This window comes from Penicillium roqueforti (assembly GCF_015533775.1).
Source record: "Penicillium roqueforti strain LCP96 04111 chromosome Unknown scaffold_17, whole genome shotgun sequence".
NCBI lineage: Eukaryota > Fungi > Ascomycota > Eurotiomycetes > Eurotiales > Aspergillaceae > Penicillium > Penicillium roqueforti.
The window spans coordinates 264,325-288,314 of record NW_024067581.1 but is presented as its reverse complement, the minus strand read 5'-3'; the positions used below and the strand labels follow the sequence as shown (position 1 = coordinate 288,314).

Here is a 23,990-nt window from a genome sequence, read left to right as displayed (position 1 = left end):
CAACGTCAGCTCCACATGATGTCAGGTTACATTCTTCTTACGCTGCAACTGGCAGTTGTATCACTCCTAGTCATTTTGTGGCACTCCTTTCAACCAAATACTTGGTCAAATCGAGTAGTGTCCTGCATAATCAATGTCGGTAATACCCCGAAAGTACATCAACAGAACTCTGCTGACTGCCAACGTAGAAATTTTTACTCTGGTGGTATCCAATATATTCAACAGATGGCTCAACGCCTATTCCAACTTGTCCCTACCGATTTCCAGATGGCGGGGGGAGTATCAAGTTCCTGGAAGGAGAGAATGTCTCTCGCCAGTGGGCCGAGAAATATGGCCCGGTGTATCGCATCTGGGTTGGACTCACGCCAGAAATGTAAGTTTGCTCTCTTCAAGATGAACTGCTCAGGCTAAATGAAGTCTAGCATTTTGACCCGCGCGGATGAGATCAAGACGGTCTTTAAAGACTCTGGTAACCACCACAAGGCTTCAAACCTAAATGGTGGATGGGTAATGGGAGATCTAGTCGGCGATGGTGTCGGTCTGATCAGTCAAGGACACTGGAAACGAGTCCATGCTGTAGTTTCACCACCCTTTACCCAGAAGCCCACGACATACGTTCCATTTGTCCATTCCCGTATTTCTCGCCATTTTTCCGAGTTATACAAGCAGTATGAAGGCGGGAAAACGCTGCGAATCAAGCCCGCCGAGGATCTCAAGCTTCTGCCCTTCTGGGTCATTAGCGACCTCTTATATGGAAACTTGTCCCCGGAGATGACAGAGGAGCTGTTGCACATTACCGATTTGCGCACCGATGTGTTTCAATATGCCTTCAAGGGTGGTCTGTCACTCTTTTCCATCAGCAAGATATTTTACCCGGCTATAAGGAACAAGCTTCACGTCTTCCACGCTCGCTGGGCTAACTTCAATCGGAAGGCGTATCAATATGCAATGAACCGTGACGATGCCTCTGCTTGTGCTATTGTTGGCTTGTATAGGGCCGTGGAACAAGGTCAGATTACGCCAACCGAGCTGATGCATACATTGGACGAAGCACTATTTGCCAACATCGATGTGACGATTGGCAGCTTCTCTTGGATCCCACAATTCCTGGCTGAGGATCCCGGATTACAGACCGAGCTTAGAGCAGAGATCTCACAGACCAGATCCGACACAACTCCAGAGTCTTGGGTCAAATACATTGCCAGCAACACCACTCTGCTGGCAAGTTGTATCAATGAATCTGCGAGGCTGAAGCCAGTCACCAACTACACCTATGCGCAATCGATGCCCACTGACCGGGATGTGGGTGGATACCGCATTCCTCGTGGGACCTTCATGGTGGTTGACACCAATGCGCTGAATATCTGGGATGACGCGTGGGGCTCCGATAAAATGACCTTCCGGCCCCGGCGGTTCCTGGAGGAATCTAGGGCCAGCTTTCGGTATCGCTTTTGGCGTTTTGGCTTCGGGCCCCGCCAGTGTATTGCGCAAGCCTTGGCAGATACGATCCTCAAGGTGCTGGTTGCGTACACCGTCGAAAATTACGAGTTAAAGTCCGCTGGAAAGTCTGCTGTGAATGAGGAGGACGCCCGGAAACGAGGCGAAGCGTGGTTCAAGGTTGCCGAGCAGGAGATTATCCTGGAAGCGATATAGTATATGTGGTTTTTTCTACTTTAATAAGCCAGATTGAGATTATATTGATCGTTTGAACTTGTTTTATTGAAGCTCCTGCATTCCTACTGGGAATATTGTTCGCTGCTCATGTCCATTTTCAAACAACGGGGTATCCACCTGGCTTTTGACAAGTCAGATTTCACAACACCAGTTGAATGCTCAAGTATCTTGTACGGAGTAAGGCTTGACTCTCTCCAAATTTCGTCGGCACACTACCATCTAGCAGCCGTGACCAGGCCGTACTTGATCCATGAGACTTGCATGCAGCGACATATAATCGTCGCGTGATCTCGAAGTAGGCCTTCTCTCAGTCCCACTCGCAACCCGGATCGACGGAGATCGATAGGCAATCGATAGTCTATGGAATGCACTGCCGGGAGGCAAACATCAGATGTAGGTAATATCTGATTCTCGGCGGTCATTCTTTTATTGCATCCAGAAGGGCCGTGGCAAATCCCCCTTGCATCCTGCCCGATCCGTGGCTGCCTGTAGTGCTCTCGGTCTATCTCGGGCTATCCACGTGTCTAATTACGTTGGAACTGGTATACCATCTCACATTCTTACCTCCGATGACATTGTATATTGCATGTCACTATCCTGCAAGTTTCCATTCTCGAGCCATTCTTGGTTTTGAGCGTTTTTTTTTTTTTTTCTAAATAGGCTTAGTAGTTCAATCCCAGCTGAAAACTGCCATGCGCTACAGAATTTTCAATACCCCCTTGCTTGTGAATCAGTTGTATTTTACTGCCGGCTGGTGACAGTTTGTAGGGAGTATTCGAATACCTCATTATGCAGCGGTGTAGGTGTGCCATGTGCTAGATTCACTAATTCCTGGAACGAACAGGCATCGACACACTACACGGTGTGATCGGAACATAATGGTCGATGCATAAGCACAATATCTTTCCGACAAGTGCAGGTACAGAAATGCAGGGTACGCTTTTCATCGAGCCCACAACTGCCAGGTAGTATTTAGTATGTTCTAAATTACACACAACAGACATCGCATTTATTTCATCCCAACTCAATCTAAGCCGCGCTAGTTCGTCTGCTTCAAACGTACCTTGACTATCAACATGAAAATCTCTAGTGATAGTACATAGTCAGGTACGGTCCTTTCTTCTTAGTGTATGAAAAGGACAGCCAAGCCTGATGATCCGTTGCGACAGCCAAGTCCTTGCTGGGGCTGATATAACACGAGGTTAGCAAGAAGCATTGCGATATGTAGCAGCAGAATAAACTTACTAGTATGTCTGCAAATTATCGCGATAGACTGCGGCCTGCTCAGGCATATCGTAGCGTTCGAAGAATGCAGTGAGCACGTTGGCAATTTTCAGCTCCGAAATGCCAACCAAGGGGAAGTAGAATTTGGGCTTGGGCAATACCTCGCCGGGATTCATCTCGTAGTTCATGATGAATGGAACAATAGTGTCGGGATCCCCGGGCAGCGATGGCCGCTCCGGCTCATTGCGCAAGCCCTCAATAATCCCAAACTCCACCCACAACTCTCGCAGCATTTGCAGCCCAAGTAAAGTCTCTTCGTCGTTGAGCTTGCCGCCAATTGTCCAGTGCTCCTCAACCTTTGCCAGCCTCATGTCGAGCTCCATGAGGTAAAGCTTAATCCTAGTTTGCGCTGGATCGACTAGATCACAGGACAAAAAGTAGAGATCTGTCTGGGTTTGAGTTTGCATATAGGTCTCGATGACCTTACTCGGAGATTCGAAAATTCCCTCCTTGTCCACTTTCCGAATAGCAGAAAAGCACAACTTGGCCACGCTTTGCCCGGTCACGGAGGCTTTGAGTGCTGGGTAGAAATACTCCTTGACCGTGATGCCGCCGGACTGTCCCAAATCTAAAGCAAGCAGAATTTGCGTCTTCCACGCAGTTCCGGAGATCTGTCCCGGGGACATAAGCCTTTCCTCGCGGTCCGTCAACGTCAGCTCGGAGACGAGCATTTGATGCAGCTCCATGTCGATGGTGGCAGACCCGATAGCCCTCAATTCGGCCAGGGTAGCGTGCACCGTGTGCCGGTTGAGCGGGTCGACTCCGGTGCTAGCAATGTAGCTTGTGGGCTCGAAAGCAATGCGTGCAGTCAAGCCTGATTTCTGGACATTCTGACTGAGCTCCACGGAGCCGGTGCCTCCGAGCAGACATTTGTATATGTCTCTCCCGCCTGGGAATGGTCCCAGCTTTGGGATTATGATATGTGCGAAGAGACACAGATATTCATACTGCTGATGGATGCTGTAGTTGCCGTTGGAAAGCATCCTCCCCAGCATAGGACCGACGGCATGCCAATATTGGTATTGGTCTAGATTGGCAAAGGTCATCGACTTGCTGAGTGTACGATGAGGCATATCTGCCATTTGTGCAACCGCTGGCACAGAGGCCTTGAGAGGCTGGACAGTGGAAGAGACTGTCATTGTGGTATACTGATACGAGTGTTTGTCCAGAAAGGAAGTGAGTTAGAGATGTGGAGTGTTGTCTAAAGATCATCCCAATGAAAGTGTGGGCCCTATATTCTACGACAATGGCAATAGCTCATGCTTCCATTTTCCTCCCGGACTATGTCTGTAGAGGACGTGTCTCATGCAGTGGCGGTAAATATCCCGCTTGGTATGTGTCACAGCTTAATAATTTCCATTGCCTCGTGCTACGTACGGAGTACGACGTTGGTATGTACCGATCAGATGGGTCACATTATGCAAGGGACTTCTTCGTGTACTATTTCCACATGATCTGGGAAAATGCCAATGCAGGTTGCCCTTTTACTCTTTAAGGAAGCTGAGTCAAAACCCAAGTTATGCCAAGGAGGATCCATGCGCCCTCAAGGTTTTGTGGCGAGAAAAAAGAAGAGGAGAGGAGAAAAAAGGCAACTTGCCTCGCTGACACTTCAATCCAGCCTGCCCCAGCGATGGCCTCGTTGCTTGGCTCTAACAAGATACCTAGAGGCGGAGACGAGGTGTCGATGGGACCCGGAGATGACGTCATGCCATCGTTCAGCTCTGCTATATACATACACCTCAATCCCCCAAACACATCCAGACTCAAATTGCAGTGTCATCATTGGGTATAGTGTTCCTCGGCTTATTGGCAGACTTAAGTTCCAACGCGATCGTTCCAACGAAGGAAAGCGATGCTAAACCCACGCCCACATAAAAGGCTCGGCTGTTGCAATCCAAGAACGGCACCGATTCTAACTAGAATCTGATAGCCAATCCATCCGCCACTCCCCGAATCTGTCTTCAAGGTACTGAGTAGGCTGGCCTCAAATCGCTAATGTGACCGAAGACGGTTTGTGGTTGGATTGTAGGCGGGCATGATAACGAGGAAACCGGATAGAATAGACACGGCAACGACTGCAACGATACTCGGCAGGTTCGTTACACCTGATTTAGTAGTCGAGGTCGTTTTGATTGCCTGTAACCAAAAAGGGAGCTAGGAATTGAGCTTTGGCGAACACCGAGCCGCCATGGACTGAGCCTAGGTAGTAAATAAAGACAAATTCAGCACCATTAAGCGTGATAGCAAACCAGATTCACGACAAGATGTGTCGATTTCGGACGATACGCGAAGGAGGTGTGGCCTTCTCATTCTGGCAGATCTGAACAGCTACAAAGGCGCGCAGGAGAACACCAATAAGTACGAAAAGAACGATGATCCAAGGGTTATTACAAGAGTATTCAGTGCCAATCCACTGGAGGGCCAGAAGAAGGCCGATGGTAGGTAGGAAAAGCCGATCGGATCGGATCTAGCTCGTTGAGCTGTTTGCATAGTTATGAGCGTCTTTTGACTGATTCAGGGGCAATAGCTGTGACAACCGACAACGATATACTCAATTTGTGTAGTAGAATGCGTAAATTTTTCCAAAGGCGAGGTTCGTGGCACAGTTCATGAGATAGGAACTGTCGAGTGAATCAAACTGATCGGTATAGGAATTGCGGCGTGCTGCACAAAATATCGAGATGTCCCCTGACTCAGACGCTACTAAATTACTAGATGATTGGCTACGTCTAGGAAATGGTACTTCGTGATCAAGATAGTCATCAAAATAATCATTTTATCGTTGCTAGGGTCATAGGCAGACGCGGAGTACATCGTAAAGAATAAGACATAACACAGAGAGTAACTCATCAATTAGACAGGATAAAGCAAGTCAACCCGAGTGGTCGCAATAATAAGCAAAACAGATACATAATTCAAGCGCTATACCAAAACACCCGATAGATTGAACACCAGTGTCCAAAAAGCGACGAACACCATGCTCCGGAAAGACAAACGCCAAAGAATAAGCAAATAGGTATTGGGGCCAAACCCAGGCCAAAGAACAGCGCCATGAGATGCAGATGCAGACGCAAGGAATGACGAGAAGTTAGATTAAAGAGCAGACTTGGTGCTGTCAGTTGAGTCCTGAAGGTTTCGGCGCTCGGTTTCGGCAGCGACAACGTCCAAAACAGAAGCAATGGAGGTAGTGATAACGGTCTTTTGGCTCCGGGAAAGAGGCAACGAGGGCTTCTTGAACTCAGGCGCGTGCTCTTCATCATCATAGATGATCGTATACGACAAAGCATTGCAGCCCTCGGCATAGTATTCGGCAGCATCGAGCTCACCGAGCGCAGCACGCGGCTCATCCATCTTCGACTTGCGAGCGACGGCAGGAATAGTGGCAGTGGACTCACGAGCGACAGGGACTTCAATGCCCAGCTCGTGAGGAGGAATATTCTCCTTTCCACGGGGGCAAGTGTCGGACTTGCCCTCGTCGTCGCTGATATCAAGGACAGTGGTCGAGTGATGCATCAGGTTGGTCATTTCTTCCTGCTCGGTGTCGACGTGGATATCGAAGCACCATGAGGCCGGGGCCTTGGGGGCAGGCGTAGGCTTAGAAGTTTTGGATTGAGCGAGGACAGAAGCAAGAGAGAAGGGACGAGCCACGCCGCGCTTGCTATATTGCTCTGAGCGGGGTTTGGCGATGAGCGAACGGCGAGTGGCGGACTTGCTCGACTTGGGTGGTGGAGAGCGACCAGCCGGCTTGAGAATAGGAGCTGATTTGGGAGTTGTAATAGAGAGCTTGGAGGGGGTTGAGAGACGGGGGGAGATGTTTATGCGGGTGGAAAGAGCCATGCGGGATGTTTTGATGGGCTTCGACGCGCTGTTCTCCTCGTCGTCCTCAGAAGTACGCTTCCGTTTGGCGGAGAAGCTTGCTGGATTGATATTCTCGGAATCGGCGTCGATGAAGATCGAGCTCTTCATTGGGGTTGACTTCATAGACATGGCACCTGGTTGGGATTGTGAGCTAAGCCGTCTTCGGAACATCAAAACATGGGTCGTCACGTACCATTTTGCTGGTTCTGACGATTTAGTTTCGATCGCATCAACGGCATCATGTCCAAACAGCCCAAAGGCTGACGAGTAGGAGTCATAGTGAGAGTGGCCATGGTGAAGGAAGAAGGGGGATGTTTTGTTTTGGTCAGCACCAAGTGGGGGAGGATTGGCGGTCTAAAATAGGCACTAGGCAGGCCGATCGCACGATCCGAAAAGAAAGAGGGCAATTGGGTAAGACAAGAGATTCAAAAGCAATAGAATGATTCAATGATCGGAACTGGTCGGATATAGGTTGGATAATGAAATGGGTAGGATATGGTCGACTACACCGTTGAGAGAGAGAGAACGAGGGATGGTTCGGGGTAAAAGACGTGCAGCGATGAGATAGATATAATAGTTTCAGACGTTAAGGGCGTTAAGAGCTTGGAATCAGAGGGTTAGAGGCAAGGAGCAATAATAAAGAACATGAGGAGTCACAAATGGAGGGCGAAGGGAACTATTTCAAGGCCTGCATACGCCGGCAAAGCGCGTCGCGTTCACGTTGTGGAGGCTGCCAATTCGAAAAAGTGGCGTTTATGCCGATTCCCAGCTCCCAGCACAATCCAATTGACTTCATTCTTGGATGTCTTGTCTCGTGTCTCGTGTGGGAACAATGGTACTATGCAGATCACTACGCGCTGTTCGTATGATCTAACTGGTATTCATATCACTGTGCCATTGTCAATGAATTCCTCATTCCCCTATAATTGCCTGTACAAGTCCTCCGTAAATCATTACCGAAATCATCGGAGCAAAGACCAAAAGGTCAATTCCCCCCCGCTGAGCACTGCATAGTCGCGTATCCCTTGGACGCGTCGGTCATGCGGCCGAAGTACCCGGTACTCGGTCATCCTGGCACTAGCGCATACACCGCGTAAGTACCAAATACCTTCACGTCCCTCACGTTCTCCACGTCTTGCACGTTCATTCGCGCGCGACTTCGCGTTCAAGTCTCTTCCTTGCGTATTGTCCGCTCATTCGTGATAACTAGAGTCTACAATTCCGCTAATAGTAAATTGCATGAAATGTCCAATGAAACTGCCAACGCATCCTGTTTCCATTGGTTATCTATCCCCCATTCGGACTCAGATTACCGGATGAAATCATGCATGCATAGGCCGATCGGGGGCTGCCGGATGTTGGAGGTGAATTTCCACGGTGTGAAACATTTTACGGAGTTCCGTCTCAGAGTGAGGGTTGGAGGTGTCTGGGTGTGCACTCAAGGCTGGGGAATGTTCTCTGGACTGGCTATCCAGGTGGTTCAAAGTAGGAATTTGCCCTTGAAGGCTGTCCAAGGCGTAGAATGATGGAGGGTTATTATTAATAGGGATATTACATGGACAGGGACAGGGTTCGCAAGGTCTGATGGCACATGCGCCCCCTGTCCCTCATGGGCTCGGATTATTTCCTCGGCGTACTGATCCTTCTTGCATTACTCGGTGCATTACTCGCGAAAACCAAGAGCCTATCCTTTGTTCGATCGACGTACGATGGCGTCGGCATTCTACTACGGGCAGTAAATACCGACCGGAATAGTCTATATACATAGTCTGTAGTCTCTCGTGATATATTAATGCACATTACCACAGACTTCCCGTACCAATTAGCTTAGACCTCATTCTCAAAAGGAATGCTATCCATGGCACCCTGACGTTCCACAGCCCGAGCCGAGGCGCGCGCAGCCACATGCATCGCTTCGTCCATGACAGTCTTATACCGGTATGCCTTCTCGTCATCGGCAAGATCCTGCCCAGCCTTGCCATCCGCGCGACGCTGCTCACGCCACCGCGCCACCCTGACCGCGTAGGCCCCAACAAATGTATCACCCGCTCCAGTAGTATTCAAGACATGAGAGACAGGGGCGGCTGGAATATCATTAGTGAAGCGTTTCACTCCATCACTAGGTCCAGAGGAGCCGGCATCGGCCGAACTGTACCAAAGGCCCTTCTCGCCGAACGTGATAAGTATGTAAGTGACACCCAATTTGTGGAAATATCGAGCGACCTTCTCCTTGCCATCCAAGCCCTCTGCGTCCGGAACCGTGCGAAGCAGTTGTTCCGCAGGGGGAGTCATCAGCTCAGCCTCCGTCTCGTTCAGGATCAAATGGTCGACAGCAGCATATACATCCTTAGGCAAGCCACCAGGCGGCGCAGGTGCCGGGTTAAGCATAACATCCGGACCGGACTCAATGCCGCGTTTCCCAGCAGCGCGAGCCTTGGCCTTGTAAGCTGCGATCTCGCGTAGTATCCCAATAACCGTTTCGACCGGGATCTCGCCCTGCATAACGATAACATCGGGTACGGGCGCCGCTAGCGCCATACCCAGCACTTCCGGGGTAGGCTGCATGCCATCGTAATTTGCACCAGGCGAGAAGAGAATGCGGTTCTCCCCGCCAGCTGACGAGTCCACAATGATCACCGCCACACCCGTGTATGCGTTCTCGATGACTTTCACTCGGGACGGGTCGACTCCGGATCTCTCGAGGGTCGGCTTGAGCAGAGCGGAGAAGTGGGCATCTAGCGCGCCGACTGCGCCAATCATTTCAACTTTGACATCGCTGGTGGAGTTGGCGGTGCCTGTTGGCTTAGATCGGGACATACGCCCGCATGCCACTGCTTGGTTTGCACCCTTGCCGCCCGCGCTGGTGAAGTAGGATGAGGAAGTGATTGTCTCGCCTGGGTTTGGGAACCGGGGTGTGACTGAGACCATATCCACATTGAGTGATCCAATGACTCGGATCAGGGGTGCCATGGCGGAGAAGGGGTTCTTGGATTGTATGTCGGAGGCTGGTTGTGTCTTTGGGTTGCGCTGGGAAGATGCGAAAAGCGGTGGACGGGAGTAACTGAGGGTGATGGAAACCTTGTAGATGTCAGAATTTCAGATGCGCAACGCAGGAGAGGAGCGACAATTGAGAAGTTTTCGGTCAGGTAATTGAGAGAGACAAGGCCTGGAGTGGAAAAAGAATTGGAGTGACGTCCGAGCGGGGCACATCGGATGTGGAATATGTGGGGCCGACAGGCACAGTCCCGTGGATCCGATCTACGATGTATACCCACGTCTATCTTGACAACATACAAATCTAAATGGAGGATTGTCTCCTACTATTCAACATATTAATTGCCCAGTTCCAAATAATTGGTGATGGCTTATTACTTGTATTGCGGGTAAAAAGCGAAGAAGAGAGAGGGACTTGACGAGGAATAAACGGGACAGGTTGCGTAGGCATACCCGTCACAGATTCTATGGTTGGCCAAGAGGTCTCCGTTCTCATGCAAAGCTCGTACATGGCTTTTTTTGCCATTTTATTGGCGACTTCATTGCCTGGGCTCAAGTGCAGCTCGATAGAAACACCCAGCCTATGCAATTTCTCCGAGTGCCGAGCAATTATCTCCAATTGATTGCCACATCGCTCTCCAGTTCATATGCAAGATCGCCTCTAGTGCGATTAAGCACATCAGCGTTATCAGAAAAGACGAACACCTCCTTCGTCATTGTGTGTGGCTGGGAACTAGTACTTTGGAGGCCTTGCGTGACATTCGCTCATAGCCTGTTGGATGGCGATTTCGTTTATGACTGGGAGCATAGATGGGCCAGGTGGGAAAAAAGAGCTCGACCAGGAATGTATGGAGCGGGCTGTGTAGGCATGCCCGTCACATATTCTATGATTGGCCATGAGGTCTTCGTTCTCATGCAAAGCTCATACATGGCCTTTTAGCCACTCTATCGGCCGGTGATTGACTCTTCCACGTCCGAGGTCGGTGGCGACATTGCCAGGGTCATCCTGGAAAGATGCAGTATTGGTATGGACGTAGAGATGTAATCAAATTGGACTATGGTACCTGCGGTGAGACACTGTATATTGAGTGGCACTGGCATGGTCGCCGAACGAGCATCATCCATAGGGCCATTTCCTGGAACATTGGGATGTTCCTTGTCGATCTCCTCACAAGCTGTCTGTAAGTCATAGGAAACAGCGAAAAGTTTAATCGTTCCACGATCTGGGTAAGAAGTTCCTTGTTTAACCCATTGTGTGGTGGTGCTTGAAATATTTTTTATTCTCTTGCATACTACAGTCGCTGCCCCAGACTTTGTTCGTATCGAGCCACCAATTCCAACTAATGTGCAAGCATTTGCGGGCACTGGAAATCTGTAGATGCTACATGCCATATTCATTGGATCTCGGTAGATGAATCCCATGAACTTCACTGGCTAGTTCCACGCTGGATCTAACCAACTTTGTTGTTACCGGCGAATCAATGTATTTAAATTTTCAACCGTCGTTGTATTTTGTTGGAACTCTGGAAATTCTCGTCGAGGGTGTATCAATTTCGGACGGGGCTTTGAGTGACTGCTGCCACTTATTGGTTAGCCTTCAGTGTCCGCCCCAAAGGGGTCATTGAGATATGTACTTACTGTGAGGCGCCAGATCGATCATAAAGCAAAAAGAGTACATTAACTCAATAACGAAGATGAGGAAAGAAAGAAGATGCAAGTGGGAAGTGAGAAGCAGCCGGTTGATATAGCTGACCCTTCGCAAACGGTGTAAACCTCAACCCTTCCCGCTTAGCTATCTAGCAAACAATCTATAGCATATGACAGCAATCTATCATAGCATCAGGGCATTCGACTAATATAGGAGACTTTTTGAAGAGCTGTCTTGAGAGTGGTAGTAATCAAAATTTCAACGCTTACTGGTGGAATATTATAAGATAGATGTAAGGAGCGAAAAAAAAATGAATCACCCCTAGACAAGTTCACTACTCCTAGGATCGAACCAAGGCATTTAACCCATCCAACTGACCTCCCAATCACGACATGATCAACCATAGCTCGTAGCAGCTAATTCCAACGAATTAACCACTAACCTATAAGGGGTCTTCATTGGAAAATCTTACCTTTTGGTTAAACTTAACAGACACCTGGCTAAAGCTATATGGTCTTTATTTACTCCCACTTTCATCAAATTTACTACGCTTATTGAAATAAAATTGAGATGGTTGTCAAGTAACATGATATATCTTGGAGTCCCCGTTTGGGTATGAGCACTCTTTGAATCTCCCAATGAGCTTGTCATCGAACTTCCTGACCAGCCTGACATTGGAGCTACCGAGAATACTTCCAGACCTGGTACGAGCCGCTACTGAAGCTCTTATGGAACCTCCCACTCAGGCTACGGCTGAACCTACCAAATAGTGTTCCTCATCATGAATCTCTAGATCCCACGCTAACGGAACAGGAGATGGGATTCCACCAACCCGCCCGCTTGCCAGTTTCCACCCTATTATGTCGAAGCCCTAGGCACTATAGCCGGATAAGGCCATGGTCCTTTCAATAATTGAATACCTTCCCTGAGCCTGGCCTGGCAGAAGGCCAAGTTTCGACGTGTACGTCTTAATAATTCTCTACGGGCAATAAGTAACTGGTACAATACATAATTCCAGCACATTGAAAATCAGCGAAAGTCATCATACATTCATGGTTCGAAATAAGCCTGATCATCAGCCGCGATATTCGGGACACACTCCACATCTACTTTATCACTGGGGACCTCTGGTACCATTTTACTTTCTGTGCTCTCCTATTACCGCCTCATCAAGCTTTGTTATAAGGCACCCTTGTACCTCAGCTGCATGACACTCGGTGGGCTTTGCTATCCACGGAACACTAGACTGTGAGTCTAATCCCCACCCTGATTCAACTGATTGCAGCTGATTATTACAGGTTTGCTGAATATGGCTCGCAAAGTTGAGGCCAGACACCTCCTTCTCGGACCTCTCCCGCCGCTTCACAAAGCCCATTTGCCAGCATAACAAACACCATCCACAGCCTCAGGTTTGTTGGTAGCATACAGGAACGGGATAACTTCGAAACGGATGTTGTGGCCACATATTCTACTCAACAATGGAGTTCTGCGGCTATGGGCTACACCCGGAAGGGCATCACAGATCCAGTCCCAGAAATTGTACTCACTGGAAATGAAGATGGAGTTCGAGGCCGGTTTTTCCAATCAATTGGACATGCCGTTGGAGGCAGTGCTTCAGGCTCAAGGCATTGAAATGACTTTCGCTGATTTTCAATGTGCTGGAACTATGTATAGGCATACCCCTAATGTCATTGCCTTGGACAATCAAACAACTGTGAGGATGGTGGGGGAGCTAAAGGTACCATGGGTACCTACTCATGACTTCAGGCCCTACCTCTCCGACGCCACCGGCAACCGCCTCGGGTATTTACTGGCACAACCTTTGATGCACATGCACGACCTCAGTTGCAAGTACGGCTTCATGACCAATTACTGGCAGACAATCTTTTTGCGTCAACGACTGGTCGATGGTGTATGGATGGCTGAATATTCGGAAATCAAGGAGGCCAAGACAGAATTCAACCCAGGCACCATTGTTAGTGTCAAACAATGCTTTTTTCACATGGCATATTGTGCGCCTGGGTCAGGACCTGACGAACCTATCAACGACACCCTGATGATGACTGGGTTGTGACTATATAGGAAATCGTATTACTACTAGTAGTCGGCAGAAAAGAAGTCAATAGAAATATGTTTTCTTTGTTTATGATCACATCACTTAGATTGATGGCTCAGTAGTCACGGCAATGAAACATCCTCCTCTACCAGACCCAGTCAGGACCTCCCTGGTAACTTTTCAGATTGGGAGCATTTAACAGATGAAACTGGTCATATAATATGTCATCCCATTGCAGCGGATCTTCCTTCTCTGTGGCCATTACAAGACCCCAAGGTGCCTAAATAGAATCAGGTTAGAATGTGTTGCTAAGTATAAATCATATAACATAGACAAATATGAAAAGGTAAAAATACATGGTACCAGTCTCAAAGTCATAGATGATTTTCGATGGCACTGGGGGGAAAATCTGAATGCGAAACGCTAGAATCTCACTTCCGTCATGGGTTAGCTAAATGTTTCATCAGTGTGGAAGTATGGATATTTACCTATAGAGCGCCTTGAACTTCAAACGAATATCAGCACGCGACTTATCTGAGAGCCCCCAGAACCAGTTGATGTCGAAGCTCTCCCCGGGAACCTTCTCCTACACAAGGTAATTGATATACCCCCCTGGCACAGAACCGGTGTCACTTTGTTTATCTTGGTGCACGGCGAGGAGTTTCGGTGCTACGGTAGAGCCCATAAGCTGAAGTTTTTTGAGTGACTCAATCTCTAAATGCGTTGGTGATGCAATCGCCTGTTCTGCGCGGCGATGAGGGGTTCGGAACTCCGTTTTCAAGTTTGGGACTTGAAGGTAGATACGCATTACGCCTTTCTTGAGGTCATTCTCGCGGTAGCATTCGAACTCTATCGTAGCTCACGATGGCCCGAGTTTGCGGGCCACATCCACTTCGTCAACACGGTGAAAACGCTCTGATAGTTGTTCTTCGATGACCCATGTTTGGGTCCAAGGGGTGTTTTGATTCGCCGGAAAGGTGACCACAGTGCCAGAGAAGTCGTCGAAAAACCCAATGTCCTCCATATTAAGTGCCTAGGTCGAAAGTGATGAAGGGAGGGGAAACATACAATAGACATTGATTTTGCAACGGATGATGGATGAAGGATAAAAGATGAAGGATGAAAGATATGATGTAATTAAGACGGTATTCCAAGCGGTCCCTTCGAAGGTTTACTTCCGTACCGTGGACCCACAAATGCGGTACGCACGTGGATCTGCACTCTACCGACATACTTTATGGACCTTATTTTGACACTGACCCTTGCAATAGCTTTATTTGATTACAGTTAAACCTTAATTCTCAACTCCATAACAACGCCCTATATGGCTAGCAGAGAGACCCCATTTTTTTACGAGTTTATGAATCTCCTTCATTCACTATCTCTTATTGGCAGACGGCAATGCTTATACGTTAGCGAGTGGTTTCCCATTTGTCTGCATCACGGGAAACAGCCTCTTCCGCTTTCCAGTGATTGGATTCAGCATTCCAATTGTCAAATTACGGTTAGATTTCAACGAATTATTTCAACATTTATTCGAAAGCCGTATTTCTATTGACTCGGTGGTGAGCATTGTATGGTGGAGGTAGTCCACCCACATCCGAGCTAGCTCGGCATTTTACATGCAACGGCCTTACGCACCGATGAACGTCACTAGCCAAGATTTTTTCGTATATTTCCGGGGATACTCTTATTGTGGAGTACAATTTCGTGCACGGCACCGGGTTGGTTCTTGGTATTTAGAATGGATAGACTTCATTGCAATTTCCCAACGCGAATGACCTGGCCAACACCCAGGATCCAGCCAATTCTGCCCTCATGTTCAGCCTCAAAAAGCATCACTCCCATTGTTAGCCTCTGGAAGTGATCCCATCCTGGGACCACGGTGTATTTGCCTCTCCGATGACTTTCATGCCAGCACTAGCGTCCATAACTGCTAGGTCCTTCGTGTACGTAGGCCCTTCATAATCAATATTATGGCAATCCTAGCATGGCAGCAATAGTCTGCAAATCACTTTTCTGCATCTTGCCGTAGTCAACTTAGCGAATCTGACACGCCTGTCTCAACAATAATAATAATATTGCCAACTGTAGTCGACAAGGTTTATCTTATTGCTGTGCTTGAACTTGGCCGCCAAGTCTTTTCTCTTCATCTCGGTCTGAGCAGCTTCTGTGTAGGAGTCTAGAAAAGGGAGACCAACATGTAAGAACGAGGTTCAATAAGCTCATCTGGACACAGTTATGTGAATGTGGGTGGTGACATTTGGGAACCTAAAGGATCCCGAGCGTCTTCCGGAAGTCCATAGACAGTACTGTCATCCTCGCTGAGCCTTTTAACGGGTTAGCTTGCTACTACACCATAACAATTATACCATCAGGTACTTACCTATATGGCTGCGGACATGGCAGGCCGACTGGAGTATAGTCCTAGCCTTTTAGCTTTCACAACCACATTGAGGGGGGATGTCGGCTTAGTTCGAACATCCTGGTAATGTCTATATCTTCGCCTTCCAATCACAGAGCTGGTCCCCTATCTGTTGACCTTGTATATTGATGGGCTGGCTGGATTGAGGATGGCGAGATAGCGCTACGATTCCAGGGGAGGCAAGACGAGGCTTCAATAATCTAGGGAATATTTGCCTCACTTGATGGGTTATGGACGATGGTGCGATAAAGAAGAGTCAGGAGCTAAAGTTAGAATCGCAAGTCAATCACCAAGCAGGGGACAAATGTTGAAAATGGCATTTTCATCAGACACGTAATGGGAGAGGAAGATGAGCATATGAGGCAGTGAAGGAAGGTGGACAAAAGGGAAGGAGCGAGTGAATTGCGATATGGAGGAAAATATCTGAAATAAAGAAAGAAACTTAGAAACATAACAATTTCCTTTTTATGGATATTGGACAAACCATGTAAAAGTCATTCGAAAAAAACGACTCAAAAGACATTGATCGGCTCCAACTAACCACATAAGTAAATGAACCAAATTATTAGACTAGATCGTTGATATATATGATAGAGATTGTATGTGAAGAGACATAATGGAATAAAGCAAAAAATTTAACGTAAATCGTGATACCAGCAACAACAGTAGGAAGTTATTAGAGATCTGCCATGTATATTGTATCTAATTGTACCAGACAATAGCAATAATGATGAGGCTAGTCCCTAGAGCTCAGAGCTGTCTAAGCCCACTAGTTGAAGACCAAGCGTCCATTATCATTCCCAATGCGCTCGGACAGGTTGATATCCGCATCGTGTCCCTCGCCATCGACGTCGCGCAATACAGCCCGGAGGACAGGGACGCCATATTCTCCTTCGCGGTCGAATCTGACATTTTCGGCACTGGCGTGGAAGTCACCGCCATCCCAGTGGAAGTGTCCTAAATAAACGAGTCAGACTAACTGGTGCTATGGTCGTGTAGAGGGGCACTGCAAGACAAAGACAGAGCAACATACCATTGTCGTTTCCAATGTGGTGATCGAGATCGATAGTGGACTCCTCCTCATCACCATTCTCAGTGCGAAGAAGAGCCCTGAGGATATGGCCATCCACAAGCTCGATGTGGGAAGCAGATTCGTGGAAGCTCATAGTGTCGATTTGGGAGAGAATAATGTAAAGTAGAGTGTAAGAGACTATGTATCATAAGCTTCTGGATGGCAGAAGTGGTCAGGGAAGGGGACTGTCCTTATATACCCCATACGGCGAGGTCAATACACCCCGAATTGCGATACGGGCTTACACAAGGAATCATGCAGCAGCCCCCAGTTCCTGTCCGACACTTGTCCTGGACTCATTCGTCGCACTGCCTCAATTGCGCCATGGCAGCTGGCCCGAGTGGAGCATTCATTGGGACGACCGGCATTGGCAAAGCGGGGAGATTGTACTCCGTATACGGAGTAAGCGGGGAGGCTTTTTAGGACAAAGAAACCTAGCGAGTTAGTGTTTCCAGGGTGGACAGCTGTGGATAGGACAGAACGGGACCATCTACACCGCCCGTCCACGTCAGTGGGTGGATCAGCACTGTAAACATTCCAAGCTGTCATCTTGGCGGGGTCTCCGGTTCAAAAGAGGACAGAGCAAATCAGCTTGATGTGCAGTTATCGTGGCGCATGGCGACACCTCCGACGGTCCCCAGCCACAGGATCGAGCGACATGTCCTGATGTTGCACTGTGCATGCGCGCCAAGGATGCAAGATCCCGTGACAGCCTTAATGACAGCCACAGTACGTGGGCCACACATGGCCAATGAAGGTCGAATAGACCGAGGAGAAACGCTGGTGCCTAATAGGGACAATGTGGAGCTGAACAGAGCCAAGTCAATTTGGGGATGCAGCCTCATGTTGTCAGTTCTTGGCAGTCGACATTGCGAAGGGGTTATTCACAAGTGGCGTATAGGGGACCTGTGGCTGGATAAGGCTAGCCCTGTGAGTTGGGAGGGTTTGGAGGGTTTGGAGGGGCTGAGGTGGATCATGTCAAGATTGACAACGCATCATCCCAAATTTTTGTCTCCTATTCCGGGAGAGAAAAGCCAAAAAATAGAGGTTCACCGTGCTATTCCGTACATACGGAATACACTCGCTAGTTGAGGGGTAAATCGGCTGCTGAAATGCCTAACATTTGGTTGAAACCCCTTTTACCGAATATTAGTCATTCCAACATCACGTGCGCGGCATGTTGGACAGTTCGGCAAATCGCATCCAGAGTAACCTGGCTTGACGCAGAAGTTATTCTTGGTGTCGATGAGGTTGGTCAAAAAGAGGAGGTAAGGTATTATAGGTATGTTGTGGGTGAAGCGATTAGCAACCAGGCCCTCGAGGTTTTGGTTCCGGCCCTGATCGAGATCCAATAGTCAAGCCGTTCGGCTGGGCTACCGTCGATGTTAAACAGCTCAAACTTCCGTTCGATAAGACATTGTACCAAATCAGCAGTGGTAATGGCATTGATGTTTGAAGTAGCTGCAGCGGTCCAAATGAGTTGATGACTCTCCAAGTCCGTTGAGATCCTTCGAGTTGGATATACATGTGGACCTTCTGTCTCGGGTATGAATGAGCTTCTATATAAGTATTCATCAGGTTTGTAGGCAATATCAGTGTGAAACATACTCCATATTGTGGATTGAATTAGCATTTGTCCCACTGGTTGTAGTTCGAGTGCCGAAACAGACTTACCGACGTGGCTACACCACGTCCATTCATTGTATCCGCTTCATCAGATCAGATTGCATAGCTCTCGAAGGGCCGATGGAGCTCGCTCCATTTGATTTCGATTCTTACCCTATGAAGAGTGGCCAGGTTCTAGGCTAGCGCGGTCTAGTCAAGAAATGGAATCGATATGTTGACGGGACGAGAAGGCGGAGTTATCACACAGATGGCATTAAGGCTCAAATAGCTGGCAACTATTTAGGACTGTTCCTACGCTATTGGTATGTGTATGTCCATCTACCCTATATGATATCCTACTAAGACCTCGGTCCCTCTCGAATACAGACAAGCAGCACGTCTAGATCGGATAGTAACTTTGGAATGAATGCAGTCCGGACATAAATCACCTCGCTTCACCATAGCATTATTCTAATCTCTTTCCTGCATTCACCTGGAAGTAAATATGATTTTTAAGGGAACTAAATTCACTACATGGAAGAAGAAGAAGAGGATGTGAAGGAGGTTTCCGACAGGTCTAAAGAAGCTATTCGATTTCCTCCTTCTTCTCCATCTTCATCATCCTCTCTATCTCCTCCTCCCACTCCGCGGCCGTCCTCCTCTTCATCTCCTTCATGTCTTTTATCACCTCCTTCCACCCCATCTCCATCCTCTTTATCTCCCCCTTGCTCTCCATCTTTGCCATTCTATCTAGCTCCTCCTCCCACTTCTTCACCACTCTCTCCATATTCTGCTTCATATCCTTCGTCTTTCTCATCGCCCTCATCTTCTTGATCCATTCCACGGTGTACTCATCCGGGTCCCAAGCGAAAGTTATGTCCCTCTCTTTGACCTTCAGATCCACATATTCTTCCATGAGCTCTATCTCTTCTGGTTCTAAGAGATGGAGTCTCTTCCGCCATACATCGCAGATATTCTCGTATTCACATGTGCTTCCGAAGAATCGCTGATCGATCTTTTGCCAATATATCGTGTCCAAAGCAAAATTATTCCTTGCGGCGTACATGATCCAAAAGTCTCCGCTCTGCCAATTGTCACGCATCCGACTAGATAGCCGCTGGCCTTCTAGTAGTCATTTGTTTTGGATTGCCTCGTCTTCGGCTTTCCGCATTGCCTCAAGAAAGATCTGAAGCGGTTTCTCATATTCCATGGACCACTCATCAAGGCCTTTAAGCCAATCTTCTGGCTTTTTGAGAAGAAGCCACCAGGGTGGCGCATGAGTAAATTCGGCTGGGGCGGTATATGTAAACTCCCAATCCACCACTCCGACGATGCTTTCCGCTTCATCAACTAGAACATTTTCTGGTCGAAAGTCGTCATACCAAACAGGAAATGGGCCATCATCATGTAATATCCATTGCTGTTTCTGCTCCTGATCTCGAGCAATTTTGCGGAAGAGAAACCTAGCCACGAATTTGCGCCGAAATTCATCCGCCAAGATATCCGTCGTGACGTCCTCTTCGATATCCGCTTCGTTCCTTTGGCTTCTGAGGTGTGAAATGTGGAGCTCAGCGAGGGCTTCAAAGTACGATGACGCCTTATCGTACGTGGTGATCGGTAGCTTCGATCGGGATAACGTCCCCAATTGCACAATTTCGTTCATAGAGTAAGACAGAGGCCGATGTAACACTTCCCACGTAGAATCGGCATTCTTGTAAAGGGATCCTATCCGGCCAAAAGAAAGTGTAGACAGCGAGAGAATGATGTTGGCTAGTTTTCCATATAGCGCTTATAGTCTCATCGGATTGAGCTCCGGATTAAGTACTGGACGTTGTCCTGGTTGGCGTCCTGGCGTCTCAAGAAGATCACCCATACTTCCCTCGTGGGGGATATAGTTCATGATGATAAAAGGACCCAGTTCTAAGGGACTCTCTTTTGTCCTTTTCTAGCGAAAGATAGAAGGCACCGCGATTGGGATCTTGTCTGAAGTTTTTTCTGAGAGAAATTGCATGATGGAGACTTCATTCCGGACTTTTTCTTTAGGAAACATGATAGCGCCGGAATCATTGGTGAATCCATCTTGAAGCAGGTACTGAAACCGCCTGTGTTGAGGAAATCGAACAGGGCACATTTAAGATCGCTAAATTCTTCACAAATAATGGCTCCAATGTCATTGTAGAAGTCCCCATCAGTGCGAAGAAGTTTTGGCCAGTCGCCCCAGATCTGGGAGCTTATTGCCCAGGCATAATCGTCGTAGGGCTTACATGCACTCATTTAGAAAGACTGGATGAAGAGATAATTGGGGAAAACTGCAGATATGTGTAGTGATTTTTTGAATTCAATGAATTGTTGTTGGTGATTGAAAGGGGAAACCGTACCGATGCCAAGTGACATGATAATCACAAAAGTACTCTCCTTGGTCCTGTGCATATATCGAGAACAATGCTTCATACGATGTTCATTCGTTCCCAGTGGTTCAAGGCGATGAGGGAACTGGCGTTAGTGACGGGTTTTGTCTAAAAGGGAAGCTAAGACACACGATAGGGAAGATACCACGTTTTATACAGTATTCTTGGAAGAATTAGAAATAAATATGCAATTGTTCTTGAGAATCCCGTCAAATCCCAATATAAAACACGCCCAACACCACTGGCAAGCTCCCATGCCTTACAAGATCGACAGATGCGCAGAATCGACAACCCATCCCATAACACATATCAGGTGTATCAACAGAACACATTAGAATCATAATAAGTCACAGATTAAACTCCGTTACGGTAGATTTGAGATCCACCAGAACGGATCTGGATGGTGTCACGTCGCTGCAAGACCACCAGTGCACGATTAAGTGCCTGTTCGGTATAGTTCTTGCCATCAACAAAGTCACGGCGCAAGGTAGCCAAGCTTGTGCTCCAACCAATGGGGAGGCGACGCTTCAGCTCGTCTTCAATCTTGCTGCTCTGCTCCATGAGTTCCTTGCTACCTTGGCCCTCACCCTGGGTAATGGCGTCCATAGTGGATGCCAGGAACAGACGGATAGCCTCGTCCACGTGGGCTTCCGTGGCGATAGGAGAGAGAGAAAGTTTGGCCAGGGACTCGGAAATACGCACAATGGCCTCAAGTTGACGGATGGTGATGGGGATCGATGATCGAGTGTTGGATTCAATCTCAGCGCGGTGGACTTGCTTTCGGATAGAGACGAAGTGGGACGAGAGCTTTTCAGCTGCTTCCGGGGAGAGACGGGGCGCACAACGACTGGACAGGATGTTAGTATGAATATAGCAGTTGGAATCAGTAATGAGTGTCAACTTGCCTGCGACAGTAGCTGATGTAGCGCTTCATCTGCTCGACGGGAACCTCGGCTTCCACCTGCTCCTCTAGACCACGACCACCCATGTGCACACCCATGACGTGGCGAGCAATCTTCTCGTCCCGGCCACGCTCGTGTTCGTCGCGGACGATGAAAATCATATCGAAACGGGACAAGATTGTGGTTTGGAAATCGATGTTCTCGCCAGGGGTTTTGAGATCATCATATCGACCGAAGACAGGGTTAGCAGCGGCTAGTACGGACGTTCTCGAGTTAAGGATTGTGGTAATTCCGGCCTTGGCGATAGAGATGGTCTGTTGTTCCATAGCTTCGTGAATGGCGACTCGGTCTTCGTCACGCATCTTATCAAACTCATCAATACACACAACACCACCATCAGCAAGCACCATAGCACCACCTTCAAGGTAAAACTCGCGAGTGTTATGATCTCGCTGCACGGAGGCTGTCAAACCGGCGGCAGATGAACCTTTTCCAGAGGTATAGATGGCGATAGGAGCAGCCTTTTCAACGAACTTCAAAAGCTGAGACTTGGCAGTACCTGGATCACCCAGCATAAGCACGTTAATATCACCGCGAAGCTTCATTCCATCAGGAAGAATCTTCTTTGAGCCACCCATGAGCAGACACACGATGGCCTTCTTCATATCCACGTTTCCATAGATAGACGGGGCAATGCTTCGAGCAAGTGCATCGTACAAGTCAGGTCTCCGGCTGAGTTCCAAAAATTCTTGTTCTTCTTCTTCAGAGAAGACTGAGTTTCCCTTTGCTGTCTGGTCGAAGTCCGAGGTAATTCCCACTGCGCGGAGATAGGGGTTGCGGATCGCCACTGCAGCCTCCTTCTTAACACCCTTCGCTTGGTAGATAGAGAAGATACCCATTACTGTGCAACGGGAGCCAGGAACCACTCGGTTGGCAAGGTAGCGATCGGCCGAAATAAGAACGTGTCGCGGCATCTCACCCACTGGCACCTGGTCGGGGGCTTCTTGAAGCTTGAGGACTTGCTGGTCCACGAATTGACATTTTTCGTGTTGAACGACGTAAGGGTCCAAGGGACATTGCTCGTTGGGTTGATCGTTGTCGTCCCTGGGTCGACCGCAGCGGCGCGGCAGCGTGAGGCCAGAGAAGCCACCATCGACCTGGATGTTCTCGCTGTAGTCGCAGCCTTTGCAACGAACGTGAATGATTGTTGATTTGGAAGATACTGTTGAAGCTCCAATGACGATTCCGGGGATGCGAACGAGGTGGGAGATGTTGGTGGCATTGAGATCACGGATTGAGATGTGCGATGCCGAGGAGTGTAAGAGCAGTTGGTGGGAGGGTAGTATGATATCTCGCTGCCCAGGGTAGACAATCCGTGCAGTACATTGCTTCAGAGCCAGCTCGAACTACTTCGAGTCAGCGAGGGCCAAGATTGGCGGGATAAGAAACTTACAAGAGGAATGATATCGCCGGGCTCGGTGGTGAGTTTGTGGGCCAATTCTTCGTTGTAGGAAATCAGATGGGCAATATCAATATCACAGTAAAATTGTTTCACAAGTGCATTTTGCCGTAATTGGTCACTGTTGAATAATAAATTAGCCTACATTGGAATCTCAAGGAAGTGGGATGCGTACCGGTAGACGAATGCATTATCCAGTTGAAATTCTAGCACGAAATCCCGAAGGCGGTTTTGAATAGTGGTGCGATCTTCATCGGCACCATTTGTGCTGGGCGCAAGGACGCTCAAAGTATAGGGGGTGCGTCTATCCATAGTGTAGAGGACCGCAAATATTGCAAGTTGGGGGTTGATGATTTGGCGGAAGGGAGGCTTCAAGAACTTTTGGTTAGTGTGGAACCAACGCGACGCGTCGAGGGTTCACGCGTTAAGTGGTTTCTGAGTCAGCTGGTGCCTGAGGCATGTACTGTCTGAGTCAGCACGGGGAACCGCGGGCCCGGCGTTAGCGCATTGGCCGATTGGGGAGATTACCAGCTTGATGGAAACAAAGCCACATCAGTCATTCTGCACACAGGACCCAAGTGATCTTGCACCAAAATCGCGAATCG

The 23,990-nt window shown here is 48.4% G+C and overlaps 11 protein-coding genes across 11 annotated transcripts; 4 read left to right on the top strand and 7 right to left on the bottom strand.

The window, feature by feature from the left end:
• Positions 1–18: 18 nt before the first annotated feature.
• Positions 19–1,653, top strand: LCP9604111_6474 (cytochrome P450; the record flags this gene model as incomplete). The annotated part of the gene is made up of 3 exons (XM_039074399.1): positions 19–135; positions 189–373; positions 423–1,653. 3 exons carry the CDS (start codon positions 19–21, stop codon positions 1,651–1,653), a joined length of 1,533 nt encoding a protein of 510 aa, XP_038927524.1.
• Positions 1,654–2,760: 1,107 nt separating this feature from the next.
• On the bottom strand, positions 2,761–4,097 carry cdpNPT (putative dimethylallyl tryptophan synthase; the record flags this gene model as incomplete). The annotated part of the gene is made up of 2 exons (XM_039074398.1): positions 2,761–2,860; positions 2,920–4,097. 2 exons carry the CDS (start codon positions 4,095–4,097, stop codon positions 2,761–2,763), a joined length of 1,278 nt encoding a protein of 425 aa, XP_038927523.1.
• A 144-nt stretch (positions 4,098–4,241) lies between these two features.
• LCP9604111_6472 (uncharacterized protein) lies at positions 4,242–5,708 on the top strand (the record flags this gene model as incomplete). Its single annotated transcript, XM_039074397.1, has 4 exons — positions 4,242–4,290; positions 5,277–5,396; positions 5,523–5,551; positions 5,610–5,708. The coding sequence occupies 4 exons, from the start codon at positions 4,242–4,244 to the stop codon at positions 5,706–5,708; spliced, it is 297 nt and encodes a 98-aa protein (XP_038927522.1).
• Positions 5,709–6,051: 343 nt separating this feature from the next.
• On the bottom strand, positions 6,052–7,109 carry LCP9604111_6471 (uncharacterized protein; the record flags this gene model as incomplete). The annotated part of the gene is made up of 2 exons (XM_039074396.1): positions 6,052–6,950; positions 7,010–7,109. 2 exons carry the CDS (start codon positions 7,107–7,109, stop codon positions 6,052–6,054), a joined length of 999 nt encoding a protein of 332 aa, XP_038927521.1.
• Positions 7,110–7,856: 747 nt separating this feature from the next.
• Positions 7,857–8,342, top strand: LCP9604111_6470 (uncharacterized protein; the record flags this gene model as incomplete). The annotated part of the gene is made up of 2 exons (XM_039074395.1): positions 7,857–7,909; positions 8,027–8,342. The coding sequence occupies 2 exons, from the start codon at positions 7,857–7,859 to the stop codon at positions 8,340–8,342; spliced, it is 369 nt and encodes a 122-aa protein (XP_038927520.1).
• A 301-nt stretch (positions 8,343–8,643) lies between these two features.
• On the bottom strand, positions 8,644–9,786 carry LCP9604111_6469 (ribokinase; the record flags this gene model as incomplete). Its single annotated transcript, XM_039074393.1, has 1 exon — positions 8,644–9,786. The coding sequence occupies one exon, from the start codon at positions 9,784–9,786 to the stop codon at positions 8,644–8,646; it is 1,143 nt and encodes a 380-aa protein (XP_038927519.1).
• Positions 9,787–13,178: 3,392 nt separating this feature from the next.
• Positions 13,179–13,532, top strand: LCP9604111_6468 (uncharacterized protein; the record flags this gene model as incomplete). The annotated part of the gene is made up of 1 exon (XM_039074392.1): positions 13,179–13,532. One exon carries the CDS (start codon positions 13,179–13,181, stop codon positions 13,530–13,532), a length of 354 nt encoding a protein of 117 aa, XP_038927518.1.
• A 243-nt stretch (positions 13,533–13,775) lies between these two features.
• On the bottom strand, positions 13,776–14,322 carry LCP9604111_6467 (uncharacterized protein; the record flags this gene model as incomplete). The annotated part of the gene is made up of 4 exons (XM_039074391.1): positions 13,776–13,794; positions 13,871–13,948; positions 14,003–14,100; positions 14,167–14,322. The coding sequence occupies 4 exons, from the start codon at positions 14,320–14,322 to the stop codon at positions 13,776–13,778; spliced, it is 351 nt and encodes a 116-aa protein (XP_038927517.1).
• A 2,386-nt stretch (positions 14,323–16,708) lies between these two features.
• On the bottom strand, positions 16,709–17,105 carry LCP9604111_6466 (CVNH domain-containing protein; the record flags this gene model as incomplete). The annotated part of the gene is made up of 2 exons (XM_039074390.1): positions 16,709–16,896; positions 16,973–17,105. 2 exons carry the CDS (start codon positions 17,103–17,105, stop codon positions 16,709–16,711), a joined length of 321 nt encoding a protein of 106 aa, XP_038927516.1.
• Positions 17,106–19,748: 2,643 nt separating this feature from the next.
• On the bottom strand, positions 19,749–20,279 carry LCP9604111_6465 (uncharacterized protein; the record flags this gene model as incomplete). Its single annotated transcript, XM_039074389.1, has 1 exon — positions 19,749–20,279. The coding sequence occupies one exon, from the start codon at positions 20,277–20,279 to the stop codon at positions 19,749–19,751; it is 531 nt and encodes a 176-aa protein (XP_038927515.1).
• Positions 20,280–21,378: 1,099 nt separating this feature from the next.
• On the bottom strand, positions 21,379–23,697 carry LCP9604111_6464 (MCM DNA helicase complex subunit MCM5; the record flags this gene model as incomplete). Its single annotated transcript, XM_039074388.1, has 4 exons — positions 21,379–21,871; positions 21,930–23,332; positions 23,380–23,506; positions 23,561–23,697. 4 exons carry the CDS (start codon positions 23,695–23,697, stop codon positions 21,379–21,381), a joined length of 2,160 nt encoding a protein of 719 aa, XP_038927514.1.
• Positions 23,698–23,990: the final 293 nt, after the last annotated feature.